Here is a 13,983-nt window from a genome sequence, read left to right as displayed (position 1 = left end):
GACTGGTAACAGGACAACAGCAGCCGCTTCCTAGTCGCTGCTTCGTCAGCGTCGTACTCCATACTTAAAGTGACAATAGCCACAATCGCGCACGGGTAGATCTATGGTCAAAAGCGTTGATTGTAATGCTTGGGGGGTAAGCCAGTGTTGAACGGACAGGCTGAGGTCCAAGGAAAGTGACATAAATAGTAGTCCTAAGACTTTTCAGCAGGAAAGGTAAGCATGGTCAAGATGCCCTAAAGTGGGTGGTGGAGAAGCATCGTGATCTCCAGTTCAGGCGTCCCTGCCAAGCTCATGGTTCTGCCACCCGGGCCCGCCCAGTGACAGCATAGCTCCCCAACTTCCACCTCCAGCTGCGCGCAACATCCCCGCAAGCTTCCGCTACATTTCTGTCTTCCTTGCGAAGCCCCAATCTCTTATTTTATATACTCTTGAGCTACCTCTCAACGTACACTGCGCGCATAAAGACACAACTGCGCCGCTACAATGGCTTCGCGACTGGTGCTGGTCCTAGGCGACCTCTTCATACCAGACCGAGCTTCAGTATGTCACCACAGCGACTCTTCACGATGCTAGACCTCACAAACTTACAGGCTTCATAGGACATACCGGCCAAGGTACGCTTTACCCTACTTCTATCACGTTCACCATCCGTCACCACCTACTACAACCGCACATCGTCTCTCGTAGACCCACACGCGCATGCGCTTACACGACGATATAGTTCAAGAAGCTCCTCGCACCCGGAAAGATCGGCCAAATTCTCTGTCTAGGCAACATAACAGACCGCGAAACGTACGAGTTCCTGCGCGCTATTGCACCCGATCTACAGATTGTAAAAGGCGACTTCGACGTGGAAGCGCCTAATCTCGCCTTGTCGAAAGTCGTCACACACGGAAGTCTGCGCATAGGCTTCACACATGGCCATACAATCATACCACCCGGCGACGGCGACAGTCTGCTGATAGCAGCGCGGCAGATGGACGTCGATGTCTTGCTATGGGGCGGCACACACAAGTTCGAGGCGTATGAGATGGAAGGCAAGTTCTTTGTCAACCCTGGAAGTGCGACAGGCGCTATGAGCACGGGGTGGTGGACAGAGGACGAGGATCCCACGCCGAGTTTTGTGTTGATGGATGTGAGTTTACCCAGGTGTTACCCAAGGAACAGCAAGCAGCAGCAGGGTGGAGAGGATATCAGGCTAACACGAAACTAGGTCCAAGGCGACGTCCTCGTACTCTACGTTTACCAACTACGCAAAGACGCCGAAGGCAACGAAAACGTCGCAGTGGAGAAAGTCTCGTTCCGGAAAAACGGCGGCGGCGCATCATAGACCAAAGGTGTTACAAGCCAGCGGCTGTCGACGGCTCAAGGCCGGATGGGCGCATGAACAGAGCGGTTGTGCAAACACCCAGCATGCTTGTGCATGCGTTCACAACGAGGAATAGAAGCAGTACACAACATATCGCAATTGCACATGGACCCCCTCTCTCTAGCAACCAGCGCCGATCCAGTTGGCGTCGGACTTGATTCCGCTGTAGCACCGCCTATATACCAAGGATGTCGTGTAATAAACCCCATCATGTGCATGCTATCCGTTACGGCTAGCACACACTCCATACTTGTCCGCGCAGATCCCATAACGAAAAAGAGACCCGCAATCATGCATCATGTCTTTCAGGCATATTCCATGTTCTCCCTACATATGACCATACCATGCTGTACAACCCCTGAAAAGCCAAAAGCCATGCAAGCAGATGATGAGCACCCGAACCCCCCGATTTCTTGCTCACCTGAGACTCATGCCATCATGTCGTCCTTACCGCTGCTGATACTCCGTTTTTTCCCTCTTTTCACGTCGTGGCTTACCCCACATTTTTGTATTCCCGTGGCATGTCACTTACTGTCCGGTGAGGCTGTTTTAGAGGTTTTGTGTAGCGCTACACGGCGCTTTTCAAGCTTTGGAGTCTGACACCCGAGCCCGGACCTGAGTTTTGAGGCTGGACGGTCATGTTCGGGACGAGCGACATGTCGGTACAGTCGGGTAGCCGATGTGATCGTGCCGGTGTGGTGCGGGCATGGCATGACGGTACCCGAGACTCCACGCAATCGGCACTGTGGAGCAGGTACATGAGATACTGAGACATTACGTTGTAGCGTAATCTATAGTGTCTCTGTCTGACAGCGTGACTCTCGCGGTATACCATCGGAGCGTAGTATGGCCTGACGCGCGTACTCTGAATGTACAAGAGCTTGTGATCTGATGTATGTCGATTACTAGTCCTAGATATAGGTAGTCTCTAGTATACCATCATGATGCAGTACATCACCGCATCGAAACCAACCCTAACGGCATTCGCTCAACATCCAGTGTATATCGAGTTTGATCCAACCATGATGTTGTATTGTGGTCTTGCGTACAACACCCTTCAACCCAGCATCCCCATCCCCACCACCAGCTCAACCATCCCTCTTCTTCAACACCTCCATAACCGCCCTCCCCACCTCCTCAAACAACCCAGGCATACAAGCAATCATACCCCAGTTCCTCTCTCCCGTAATCTTTCTTCCATTCGCAAAATCAATCTGTTCGCCCTTGAAGTCACTGATAACGCCACCCGCTTCCTGGAAAAGAAGATGGCCACCAGCGTGATCCCAGATATACGTAAAGCGGTCTTTAGTCTTTGGGATGCGCACCATGACGTCCGCAGCTCCCAGGGTAAGAGCCACGTATTTCATCTGCTGAGACCAGAGAATGGTACCTGGCCATTGCGCACCGAGAGTAGTAGCAACGGCGTTGTGTTCGGGCTGGGAGAGAGATGTTTTGCCTAGTGTTGCTTCGACAAAGTTTAGTTCTGAGGTTTTCTTTTGGGGAAGCGTAGTCCGGTCAACATGGCGGGGTTCTCCAAATCCAGCGGAAAGGGTACTGTTCATGGAGCGGATAAAGGTCCCTTGTCCCTTGACGGCGGAGAGTATGACGCCAAAGCCGTCTTTGTCGACTTGGTCCTCGTGGATCGCAGTTTGGCCCAGTTCCCCTTGGATGGGGAAGGCGAGGTTGGGACACGCAATGACACCGACTTGCTGTACGCCATCGACTAGCAAACACAGACAAACTGCGTACTGCTGGCCCTGCATAAACGTTGCTGTGCCATCCACGGGGTCCATGACCCATGTTCGGCCTCTTCTGGTGATTTCCCCTTTCCCACCCCTATCGATGAGCTCGAACATCTCTTCTTTACTTTTCGGGAAAGCCAACTCCTCCTTCTGGACAGAGTTTCCGTCCCCCTTCTCGTTCTCGGAGCCACCTGCATGAGTCTCGTCCTTCGCCTGTTGCACGAGCTGCCAGACGCGGTCAGCGAGTGTCTCGTTTTGACGCAATGCATCAGCGCTTTCCTCGCCCAGAAACGCGTCTGTTGGGTACACGGCACGCAGGGCGGATATGAGGAGGGCTTGAGCGGCGAAGTCCGCAATGGTCACGGGACTGTCATCTGCCTTTGTCTCCGCAGACACGTTGTTGGATAGGCTCCGGAGAACGGATTTGGTGAGCAATGACGCCCGGTGTACGGCTTGCAAAGCGAGGCGAAGCTCGGCGGAGTAGGCCATGACGGATATCGGGTGATTTTTGGTCGGGATTGCGTGATGAATGTTGCACTGTAGTTGTCTTCTGGTGAAGATTTCGCAGTATTAGTCTAAATGAGGTGATGAAACAGTTTTGGCAAGCTACTAGCAAGCGCATAGTAAGCGAGGCTAATGGAGCGCTCCACGCGCATTGCTTTCGCAGTACCATGGCTACAAACATGAGGCTCGACGATGTCGCCAACGTCGACAGGCCAAAGAGAAGCCTGGAGTCTTCCCCAGGCGGCGCAACACATGCAAGAGTCATTCGTGGCTGAATGTGAACGGCACAAACGACGAGGCTCGAGTCATGCCGCTAGCTCGGTTCCGGTTGATTTGAGAGCACGGAAAGCTCGCGGTCCGACCCAAACCTTGATGAAGCTCGTTTGTTCTAGCTTGTATCTAGGCGAACTGTACCCCAAGATCGTTGCTGTATTTTAGTTTATAGACAAGAGCCATCGTCTGTCTTAGAGTTAGACTACAGTTTGGAAATCACGAGTGCGGCGTCGCGCATCACCAGACACATGGAAACTTTGGTAGGTTTGACGGCGCCACTCCGACTCCTCCCGCAAAGGGAGGCCCTTCCAGTACCAGCGACGGGCAACCGCCGGGAAACACATATCGTTGGGAAAAGCCCACTCGCGGTCGACCCGCCAACAAAACGGGCCGATGTCTCGGGAGAGTGCCAAACCCGGGAGATAACCACCAGGTTCAAGCGAGCAACGAGGCGAGGCTGCTCGTTATTGAATCTAGAGTCGGTTGGTGCTCCGTGCCGCGTTCACGATAGATTAATGGCGCTTGTCGTCGAGTTACACAGCGTGTATTCGCATGCTGCTCGAGAGATGTTGCCTGCTGCAAGGTGCAGGTCGCATCTCGCAAGGTCCTTCGAGTGGTTTGGGGTTCTGCATCCCGAAGGTCCCCATAGTGTTGCAGATGTTGGCAATGATGGGGGACAGGTACATGAGACGCACGAATATTGGACAAGCCGCGTCCTGCATCATCTTGCAGCTGGGGCGCGTAGACGATGCACAGCATAGTCATTGGGGAATCGAGTGGTGCTATACTCTAGCATATATGAAGTCTGGATGCCTTCGATGCATTACGTTGTGCTATATCGTTGATCAACGCTGCTGCTACCTGGGGAGTGCATCGTCGATGCATACTTGTTGAGGATTATGTGCAACGCTGTATTGTTTATTGAGGCTGACAGCCGTTTCGAGGGCAAAGCGATGCAGCGCATGGCCCGCTCCCTGGCAATGTCGCCATCTTTCGCAATCACAAAGTGCGTGCGGTTATTGTGGGGAAGGGCATCTTTCACGGGCCACATCTGTTTTTGGGTACCGCATTGGTCGCGCTGCTGTAATTGCACCCGTGATTGCAGTATCATGAATCGCGCGTCATGGTAAAGGAGGCACACTAGAGAAGGTGAATTTCAAGGGACCTCGTTAACCGCGAGGATCTTGCGATAAGGCCAAACCGTTCCTGCAGAAAGCCTGTAAGTATCAAGGAGTTCGCTTGGTGGCTTGTCTAGGGCATGTCGTACAGGAACCTTGGAAAAAGCAGCGTGGGGGCTGTCTCTCTGGCAGGTCATGCAGGCTGCTCGTGTTGGAGCACGTCGGCCAAGTGACTTGCAGCTGAGGGCGGCTTCGTCATTCGTCCGTCTGGACATGGACACCGTGAAGGCTGCAGCCACTTGCAGGACGTATGCTTTGGTAGGAGTGCGGTTGCCTGCACCGAGCGTCTTATCTCGCTTGGTGTGAGCTGGAGAAGCTGGAAGAGTGTTGCTCTGCACACTGCACAGATTGCGCAAGCCATGAGCAGTTAGACGAACAAGCGAACATGCGTTCCTACTACCGTTTGATACTCATTTCGCCTTCGCCGGCCCCCGATGGGGGCAGCAAGCCATGACCATGAGTCCAGGTCGGTCTGCTCCTGACTTTTTAGGGAAAAGAGGCTTGAGGCGCTCAGCAAGAAGCGAGGCGTCAAGGTCCTCCAGGCGCCTGTCTGGACAGCGGAATAGGCATAGAGCCGCGCGGAAATTGAAGAGGAGTCGTGTTGAGGAATTGTGAAAGGGCTCAGCAGGCGGCAGTTCTGAGGGTGGTGTGTCGTGCGTAGTGTTGAAGATCGCCGCTGCAACCCGTAGCCGTACTCCCGTATGTGGAAGAGAGTGGTTTGCAGGCCAAAGATAACGTCTTGGATCAAGGCTGTTCGTGATTAGGCATGCGGGTGCAAAACGAGACACTTGGTCGGAACTAGCTGCATAGTCAAGACGAGGTGGGTGTGCGTTTCTGTCCGTCGCCACGAGGATCAGTATGGTTCCTCAGCACTCCGTGTGCCAGATGGACGGCTTACGGAAGGCGGCTGGCTTAGAGGAAGAATTTGACTTGGTGCAGGGCTGAGCGTGAGACAGAAAGCTAGCGCGTGCAAATAATGGCTCTGGGGAGGCGTGTGTTATCACCGAAGATAGCGAAAAGCGGGCCTAACGCTGGGGCAGGCGATTCGGCTATGGGAGTGGATGGCAGCATGGGATTGGAGAGGGAGTGGGAGAGGGACATGGGAGGGCGCTCATGACTGCTGAAACCGATAACTGGCCCGCCGCCATCTGGCTGGAAGAGGAAGCCTCGTACCTAGATTTGCACGTCAGTCATCTGCGCGTCCGGCGCAGGGCCGGGCAGATGACTAGCGAGGGGATTCCGTCATGGAGCGACGTTTTCGCGTCGCGCTGCTATCACGCAACTCGGGCGGAGGTGGAGGGTGGTGTCACCAGATGGCGCGACTATCACTACTGACTACGCAAGCCGGCTGCTCTTGCCCCCGCGGCCGAAAATTCTACGCTCTGCTGGCTGCAGCATCGAGCAGCTCACAGCGCCGTGAGGGCCGTCGTTCGCTGCGGCAGAGCGAATGGCGGCAGCACAGCACCGTGGTGGCCCAAGCAGCGTGCAGAGCGTGCAGCTGGCGAGGGATGGCACTGGACCTGTTCGGCGGAGGCGCTAGGGAGTGCATGGGTGCGTGGTGCAGGTGGTGGTGCTGAGGGGTGCGGGCTTACAGCGCTTCGAAGAAATATTAGTATTGTGGAGAGGCGACAGGGGTGCGTCTCCCGTGGACCCTGCAACCCAAGCCTGCTAGGGTGGTCGGTGGTCAGCCGTGAAGTGCCTGAGCGCGACTTAAGTATATGGGGCTCATCCTCCCGCTGCTCCACACGGTCCTGCCGCTCACGAACTTAACTACCTCATGACTCCCACTTGAGACCCGTTCATAGCCCAGTCGTCCCGCTTGAGTCCAACTACATTAACTACACTCACCCATCCAACACTCTACCCCGATATCATCTCGTCGGCGGCTATACCATCACCACCACCACCACCACTACTTCACCAACACATACTACACACCTCGCAATGGCTTCCCAGATGGAGTGCTTCAACGACTTCTGCCTGTCCTGCGACCGCCAAATCGCTGAAAACGGCGTCTACTGCTCCCAATCGTGCCGCCTCGTCGACATGGAGCGAGCCGGCAGCACAGCACAAGCACCCTCGCAACTGTCATCATCCGCTTCCTCCTCGTCCTCGTCCAACAACGGCTTCTACCTCGCCCCCGCAATCAACTTCTCCGCATACAAGGGAGCCTCGAGTTCACAAGTGCCACCAGCGAGCCCGTACCACTACTACCCAACCGCAAATGGCAGCTACTTCGCACCACCAACCGCAACAAGGCCCTCCCCACAGCGCAGCCTGACGCCCTCGTCGTCACGATCATCTCTAGCCTCGCAATCTTCCCAGTCCCAGTCCGGCATCTCGCAACAAGCGGCAACCCAACTCAACAGCTACATGCGCTCCTTTGACCAAACACGCGACGTCAAGAGGCGGTACACGCAGTACTAGACTTGCCAAGTCCGCTGCTTTTGGAGTTTGGTTTCACGACAATTACGACACCCGATCAAGACGTCTTGTCTTTCTTTCGGTTTCTCTCTGTTCTCTTGTATTTTGCATCAGTCTCGGACCTTGGGGGGTTGAGACTGGCATGGGTCCACGGAGTACACCTGCATATCCACCACCGTTGCGCTGCGTTCTAGTTCTGTACCCTTTCCTTTGTTGTCATACGTGGACGCAGTGTACGATTAAAAGTATTTATATATCCCCTTGGTGTATAGGGGTCTTTGTTACGAGCATCTAGCCCCGGCGTGGGTGGGTGACTGGGGTCACTCTGCACATGCGATTGCATCACGGCCACTGTGGCCAGGACGGTTGGGAATTCCTCTCACTCGGCCGGCGTTGAATGTCGCGCCTGTTTTCCGCTCTAGCTATAGCGTAGTAGTAGCTGTCTCAAATGGACGCAACGGCCATGGGCATAGACTCATGGCGACAAGACACAAACTTTTTGCCTCTGCTCCACTTGTTCTCGGTGATACTCAGATGACAGCCTCGCGCAACCGCCTGTCCAACCCCATCCTGTCTCACTATCGACGCAGATCGCGCCAACCCCTCACCAACACGTGACGGGCTCCCTTTGGCACAGTGTTTGGCTCGAGATAAGCACAAGCCTCTCAGACGTGCACAGATGAGACACGGCCGGGCCCAGTGCTGCGTCTCTCTATATTCCCGTGGCGCTTTAGAGTTTGCATGTTGCGCAGTACGTGGTCAGAGTGCGAGGACGAGGCACGGCTGGCCTCTCCACCGGTATGCCTCTGGCTGTGCGACGCTCGCCAGGAAGAATTTTCACAGACTTCAGGCATGATCCAGATGTCAGCCACACTCAACAACGTTCGCAGCAAGTGATAGCTGGTGGCGATAAACACCGAGCAGACACACATGGACGCTGTTGAGAGGTCCACGGGTTCCAGCAGGCAGGAAGCACCCACTTGGTCGCAGCGCCCTTGCCTTGGGTATGGGCAGAGGGCCCTCCAGCACTTCAAACACCAACCTGCATGCCCACGGCCGCGTCCGGGGCGTGCCATTGGCGACGTGCGCTGCAGGTGGGCATGCCTCTGCTTGGCTTCTCCGCATTTCTGTGTGAACGGGCCGTAGCTTGCCATGGGTCTCTACCGGTGACAGGGCTCATCCCGCCAGTCGTTATGCGAGCTGCGCGCAACCAAAAGCAACTTATCCCACGCTTCGTCATGCGGCATTTGCAAAGGTGAGGGGAAGTCACGATGGCGCAACGCCGCCAGCCATGATCGCGTTGCCTGTTCCGTCATGTCGTCGCCCGTCCAAGTCGCAGCGCGCATTTGTCACGGCAGCGCCCGACTGCCGCCTCATCGAAGAATTTTCCATTTGCTCAAGCAGCGCCTTGACGCTCTCACGGTCCTCTTCCGCCATGCCAGCTCATCCGGCTCCACTTCGCAAGCGAGCCCCAGGATTAGTTGTCAACACTTTGTGCAGCTTTGCCCTTTGACGTCCGTCCAGGCCACGGCGAGACAGCGGCATCCTGCTACTCCGACCATTAGGTCATCGCTGCGTGTGCGACATGCGACGCACACGGCTCGAACGACATGAACGCAGCCATCTCAGACTCACACCACTCACAGCTCACCTCGCTTACACTTAGGGCATAGTCAACTGTTCCGAGATCCGACGACCTCACAGAATCGATAACCGCCACGGGCCGCGTCAAACATTCCCAAGTACCTCATGCTCAGCCAAGGACCGATACTGGTCGCTGTTTTACACCCATACAAAGTGCTGGGTTCCCCTTCCGGTTGCGATGGTAGCTAAGGGTGCAGCCGCTACTGTAAAATTAGGTTCGGGTCTCCAGGCATCCAGCCAAAAACCACGGGTTGACAAGGCTCGGAGACAGCGAACAACTCCCCGACATACCTTCGGAGTTGCACAATCCCATCATGAGCCTCCTCAAGACCCCCTGACTCTAGCCTCGTTACCAGAGTGTGACAAAAAGCAAAAGGCTTGACCAAACATCTATGACTGGTTCTCCTCGCCTACGTGCAGATTGCCCGCGATCTCCGAGGATCGTCGCGGAAAAGCGTGACGACGCACTCAATACGGCCTCTCGCTTCTCATAAGACTTCGCTTACAAGCTATTGAATATATCTTGCTATTGCGCAAGCTCCGGCCAGAGTTGGCAGTCGATCCAGACTGCTGTTGTAGTACGCTGATCCCCAATAATCTGGGGACAGCTAATGTTTGGCTGAACAACGGGAAACTTTCAAGTCACAGACGCAGGAGTGACCTCCGTCTATTCTGCATCTGGACCCTAATCGCGCGATGCAAGGGACCGATCGCTGACATTCATCGCATGCACCCTGACAATTCCAGAATTGACTCGCAACGAAATGCAGGCACGCACACGTTGCCCCGAAAGGCAGGCAGGCGGGAATGCGCGTGCAATCTGTCAGTGTCAGGCGTCATCAATATTGTCAAGATCTGGCGGAACCCATATCCAACCTATCATACATTCTCGCTTATCGAGCTATCTCTGATCGGCGCATGTGCCGTTCAGGAACACAGATCCTTCACGTCCCTTCGGATCGTGCCAGATTGGGGTTTCAATTTCAGTCATTCGGGCCATTATGCTTTCCCAGCAGTTCCTGACCGCGAGGAAAGCGTGGGTACGACGACAACTGACTCGGCATTGGGCTGATATGAAGCGCACGATGGCGTCACGAGAAAATCCCAAATGGCCGTGAACCGCACGCCGCGGACCTCGCGCTTGACTCGTATAGATAAGATCTGGCGGCACGTAGCTCCATCCTCTGCGGGGTTTCTCGGTACGCGCCGACACGCATCAGATCTCGATACTTCAAGGTATCCCTTGTGATGTTGGGACAGTTGGCGAGAACCGCGAGCTAGAAGCTTTTGTTTGACACACATGAGGCTGCATTCCCAAGAGCTAAGGCGTAGACTGGGTCGCAACGTCTTTCAGTGTTCTTCCTTACTTCCTTGACACGCCGGACGTAACGGTGCGGCTGAAAGTACCGCCTCGACCCACGTGGACGCAAGATCGAAGAGATCGCACGACACCATCACAATGTCGCACAATCCAATGCCTATCACACATTCGCCTGTCAGTCATACGCCAATTGATCTGCGTGGGATGTCAAACCAGACCAGGAGCGTGCCGAGCCAGTCGATGCCACGGCACATGTACCCGCGACGAATCGTGACTTCTGCATGATGTGTTCGCAAAGTACAGAACAAGTGCCCAATCTCCGACGTGTCTCGACACAATGACGCTATGGGACGGATTTGCTGACATGTGCACATACGAGCGGTAAGGGACTCCGCCCAATACCAGACCGTCGGGCAGCAGCCGCGGTGGCAACCGGACGCTTGACGATAGTGTCCTGTTGGAGTATGCATCGCCGTTCAACGATGATGCTGCCTCACTCAAAGTCAAATCGCAAGAACCTTGGAAGTAATTTTGCTGCTAAAGCCGCGTGGGATGGTAAGGCCCGACTCTATGGCGCTAATTGAAGATCCAAAGTGCAAGACATGCAAGTCCATGTGCCGACGCAAGCGCTGCGAAACACTTCATGGCATGAGGCTCTGTGAAGAGTTTTCATGGCCAGCTGGGCCTTCTCGAATGTTGTTGCCAGGGGCAAGTCAAAGCTGTCAAAGATGTCAAATCGTTGAGGGCCAGACCTTCGAATCGGGAAACTTGGACTGGCAGATTGGAGGACACAAAACACATGGTGAACGTTTGAAGCTAACACTCGAAGGTTAATTGCTCGCAATTGTAAGTTGTTGAACAAAATAAGAGCAGAGCATTGGTGCAGCCCTGAAAACGAAATACACCGGGTCTGATCTGGATTCAACCCACCTGGCCCAAGGAAAAGACGAGATGCAATCGCCGTGGTTCCAACTCCAAAGAAAACCTCCAGTCGACCATCGGAGGACGAGGTAATGACAGCTGGCAACGCCAAAGAAAAGATGAACCCAACCCTAGCAAGAAGTAAGAAAAGACCTGGAGAGTATACCAATATCCTCCATGTCCGAGACACCAAACATAATCTCCGAATAAGAAGCCGAACCAGAAACACACGTTACAAGACCATTCAAACACCCATCAGCTTCTTCCTTTGCCTCTCAGCCCACTCTCTACTCGCGATGCGGCCCCTCTCTGCAGCTTCCGCTCGCGCTCGCTTCGCAGCTTCTTCCTTCTCGCGCCTTTCTCGCTCACGGGCTTCTTTCTCCATGCGGTCGCGGTTGAACACTTCTCGGCCCTTGACCTTCTGTTGCGCGGCGTCGACAGGCGTGACAATAGCTTTGGGAACGATGACACTGTTGCGGTTTGCTGAGGAAGTCGATGTAGAGCGGGATTGAGACAGCGGTTGCGATAGAGACATGCTGCTGCGCTTGCTAGCCAGCGACGACGCACGTTGAGCCTGGGGTTGAGCCTGAGGCTGGGGCTGGGCCTGTGGTGCTTGGAGTGGTTGTGGAGGCGCAATGGTAACGCCTGGTTGCTGTTGTCTGATAGGAACGGTCACTGGCTTGCGCACTGGTGCTTGCCGTGCCTTGAGAGCAGCTTCTTTCTTCGCTGCCTCCGCTTCTTCCATTCGCTTCAGACGCTCTTCCTTCTTAATCCTCAGCTTTTCAGCGACGGCTGAACCGGGGAGCTCGAAAGTCGCCTTTGTCAGTGCTTTCGTCGACTTTGCATGGGGAGCCATGCTGATGCTAACAGGACGCTGCTTAGGTGCCATGCTAATGCTAACGGGGCGCTGCTTTGGTGCTGGTTGTGCAGATGCTTCGGCTTCCCTCTTCAACCGCTCCTCCTTCTGTGCCTTGAGCTTCTCAGCAATTCTCTCGCCAGGGAGTTGGAACGCAGGTTTCGTCAGGGGCTTATCGGATTTCGGTGGAGGAGGCATGCTAATCGGGCGTGGTTTGCGAACCACGCCCTCTGTCTCTCTCTTCTGCCGCTCCTCTTTTTGGGCCTTCAGTTTGGCGACAACATCGTTACTTGAAAGCTGGAAGGTGGCCTTTGTGGGTGCGCGGCCCTTTGGTGGTGCTGCAGGTGTGGGGAATGACATACTGATCGGCCGGCGTTTCGAGGCAAGGTAATCTACTGTATCCGTGGAATCTATTCTGATATCTTTATTAGGCGCTGTGCGGACACTGGATGCGCGAGCCATCGAAGACTTCACTGGCTTCATGCTCTTAGGCGCAGCAACACTGGGTGTCCTCGATAGCTTGGTAGCAGGCGCAGGCACTGGCCCTTTTCCGAGCGCCTTCGATCGCATCGTCTGTGTGGTAGCTGCTTTTGGAAACTCTGCCTTCTGAGGCGACATCATTTCATTCGCATGGTTGAAGCTGGTCACTGAGGTCACATTCTCCAGTGCCTCCTCAAGCGCATCAATGGCCCCAAAAGACTCCTCCAGTCGCATTGGCGATTTCGAGGGGCTGCGGGACGCTCGTCGGCTGGACGGATGGCTCCCAAGTGGTGTCATGGCATCTTCGCTGGGCCTCTCGGCTACCAGTGTCTTGGGCTCCGGTTCTGAGCTCACTTCGACTGAGGGCGCGGGGACTTCAGCATCAGTTTCTGGCACTTGATCCTCAGACGAGTCCTCCTCAGTCGCTGTTGCCTCGACGGGTTGCTCCTCGCAATGGGGCTCATCGATGCGCGGTACTGAGGTAGTATGCTCTGGCTGCACAGAATCGGCTTTCTCTTGAGGCGCTTCCTCTACCTCCGGTATGGGCTCATCTTGCGCTTCCTCTACAGGCTCTACCGTAGCTGGCGCTTCAACCTCCTGTATCGGTTCCTGTGGGTCACTCTCAATCTGCGCTTCTTCTGCGCCTGTTGTTGCATCTTCGGACGATGTCTCCTCGGGCGCATGTGCTTCTGCGGTCGATTCCACAGTCGAAGGCACCTCCTCTGCGACTGGAGCTGGTTCTGGCTCGTGTGATTGGGCGCTGAGCTTCGCTTGTTTCGCTTCCTCCTCCTGCATAGCCAATTGTCGGCGTGTCAGTCGCGGCGCTGGAGTCACGGGTCGCTCGGTGATTGCGGGGGCTTTTGAGGCTCCTGTACACCATTAGTCCACGGTTGTTGGTCTGGAGCGGCTGCGAACTCACCATCGGAAGCGTCTTTGGAAACATCGTCGCCAGTTGGTTCGTTCGTGGGCGCTTCATCTGCGGCTTGCTCCTCTTCAGGTGCGGCTCCGGTCTGCTCCTCTTCATCCTCCTCAGCCGCTTTGCCCTTCTTTCCCTTTTTCGCCCGGCCTTTGCCCTTCGCCTTCCTTCCTGGAGTCTTTGCGGGTGTCTTCGCGGGTGTTTTCGGGACTAGCTCCTCGTCATCGTAGCGGGTCTGCTTGGGCGATGCATTTGAGGAAATTTGATTCAAGGGTGCACGCTCGGTCGCGTCGGTCGCATCATCGTTGCCCTGTTGGGCGCGGGCGCGTGTGACACGCATCGTCTTGGTAAA

General features: G+C 55.2%; 4 protein-coding genes across 4 annotated transcripts; 2 read left to right on the top strand and 2 right to left on the bottom strand.

Annotated features, from left to right (window-relative positions):
* Positions 1–486: 486 nt before the first annotated feature.
* Positions 487–1,333, top strand: J4E86_002075 (uncharacterized protein; the record flags this gene model as incomplete). The annotated part of the gene is made up of 4 exons (XM_051442638.1): positions 487–543; positions 603–617; positions 725–1,138; positions 1,217–1,333. 4 exons carry the CDS (start codon positions 487–489, stop codon positions 1,331–1,333), a joined length of 603 nt encoding a protein of 200 aa, XP_051306226.1.
* Positions 1,334–2,460: 1,127 nt separating this feature from the next.
* On the bottom strand, positions 2,461–3,603 carry J4E86_002074 (uncharacterized protein; the record flags this gene model as incomplete). Its single annotated transcript, XM_051442637.1, has 1 exon — positions 2,461–3,603. One exon carries the CDS (start codon positions 3,601–3,603, stop codon positions 2,461–2,463), a length of 1,143 nt encoding a protein of 380 aa, XP_051306225.1.
* A 3,410-nt stretch (positions 3,604–7,013) lies between these two features.
* On the top strand, positions 7,014–7,496 carry J4E86_002073 (uncharacterized protein; the record flags this gene model as incomplete). The annotated part of the gene is made up of 1 exon (XM_051442636.1): positions 7,014–7,496. The coding sequence occupies one exon, from the start codon at positions 7,014–7,016 to the stop codon at positions 7,494–7,496; it is 483 nt and encodes a 160-aa protein (XP_051306224.1).
* Positions 7,497–11,623: 4,127 nt separating this feature from the next.
* J4E86_002072 (uncharacterized protein) lies at positions 11,624–13,971 on the bottom strand (the record flags this gene model as incomplete). Its single annotated transcript, XM_051442635.1, has 2 exons — positions 11,624–13,584; positions 13,635–13,971. 2 exons carry the CDS (start codon positions 13,969–13,971, stop codon positions 11,624–11,626), a joined length of 2,298 nt encoding a protein of 765 aa, XP_051306223.1.
* Between the last annotated feature and the right edge of the window lie 12 nt (positions 13,972–13,983).

This window comes from Alternaria arbusti (assembly GCF_024043155.1).
Source record: "Alternaria arbusti strain BMP 1465 chromosome Unknown scaffold_2, whole genome shotgun sequence".
Lineage (NCBI taxonomy): Eukaryota > Fungi > Ascomycota > Dothideomycetes > Pleosporales > Pleosporaceae > Alternaria > Alternaria arbusti.
Note: the sequence above shows the minus strand (reverse complement) of the source record. Positions and strands in the feature narration are given on the sequence as shown.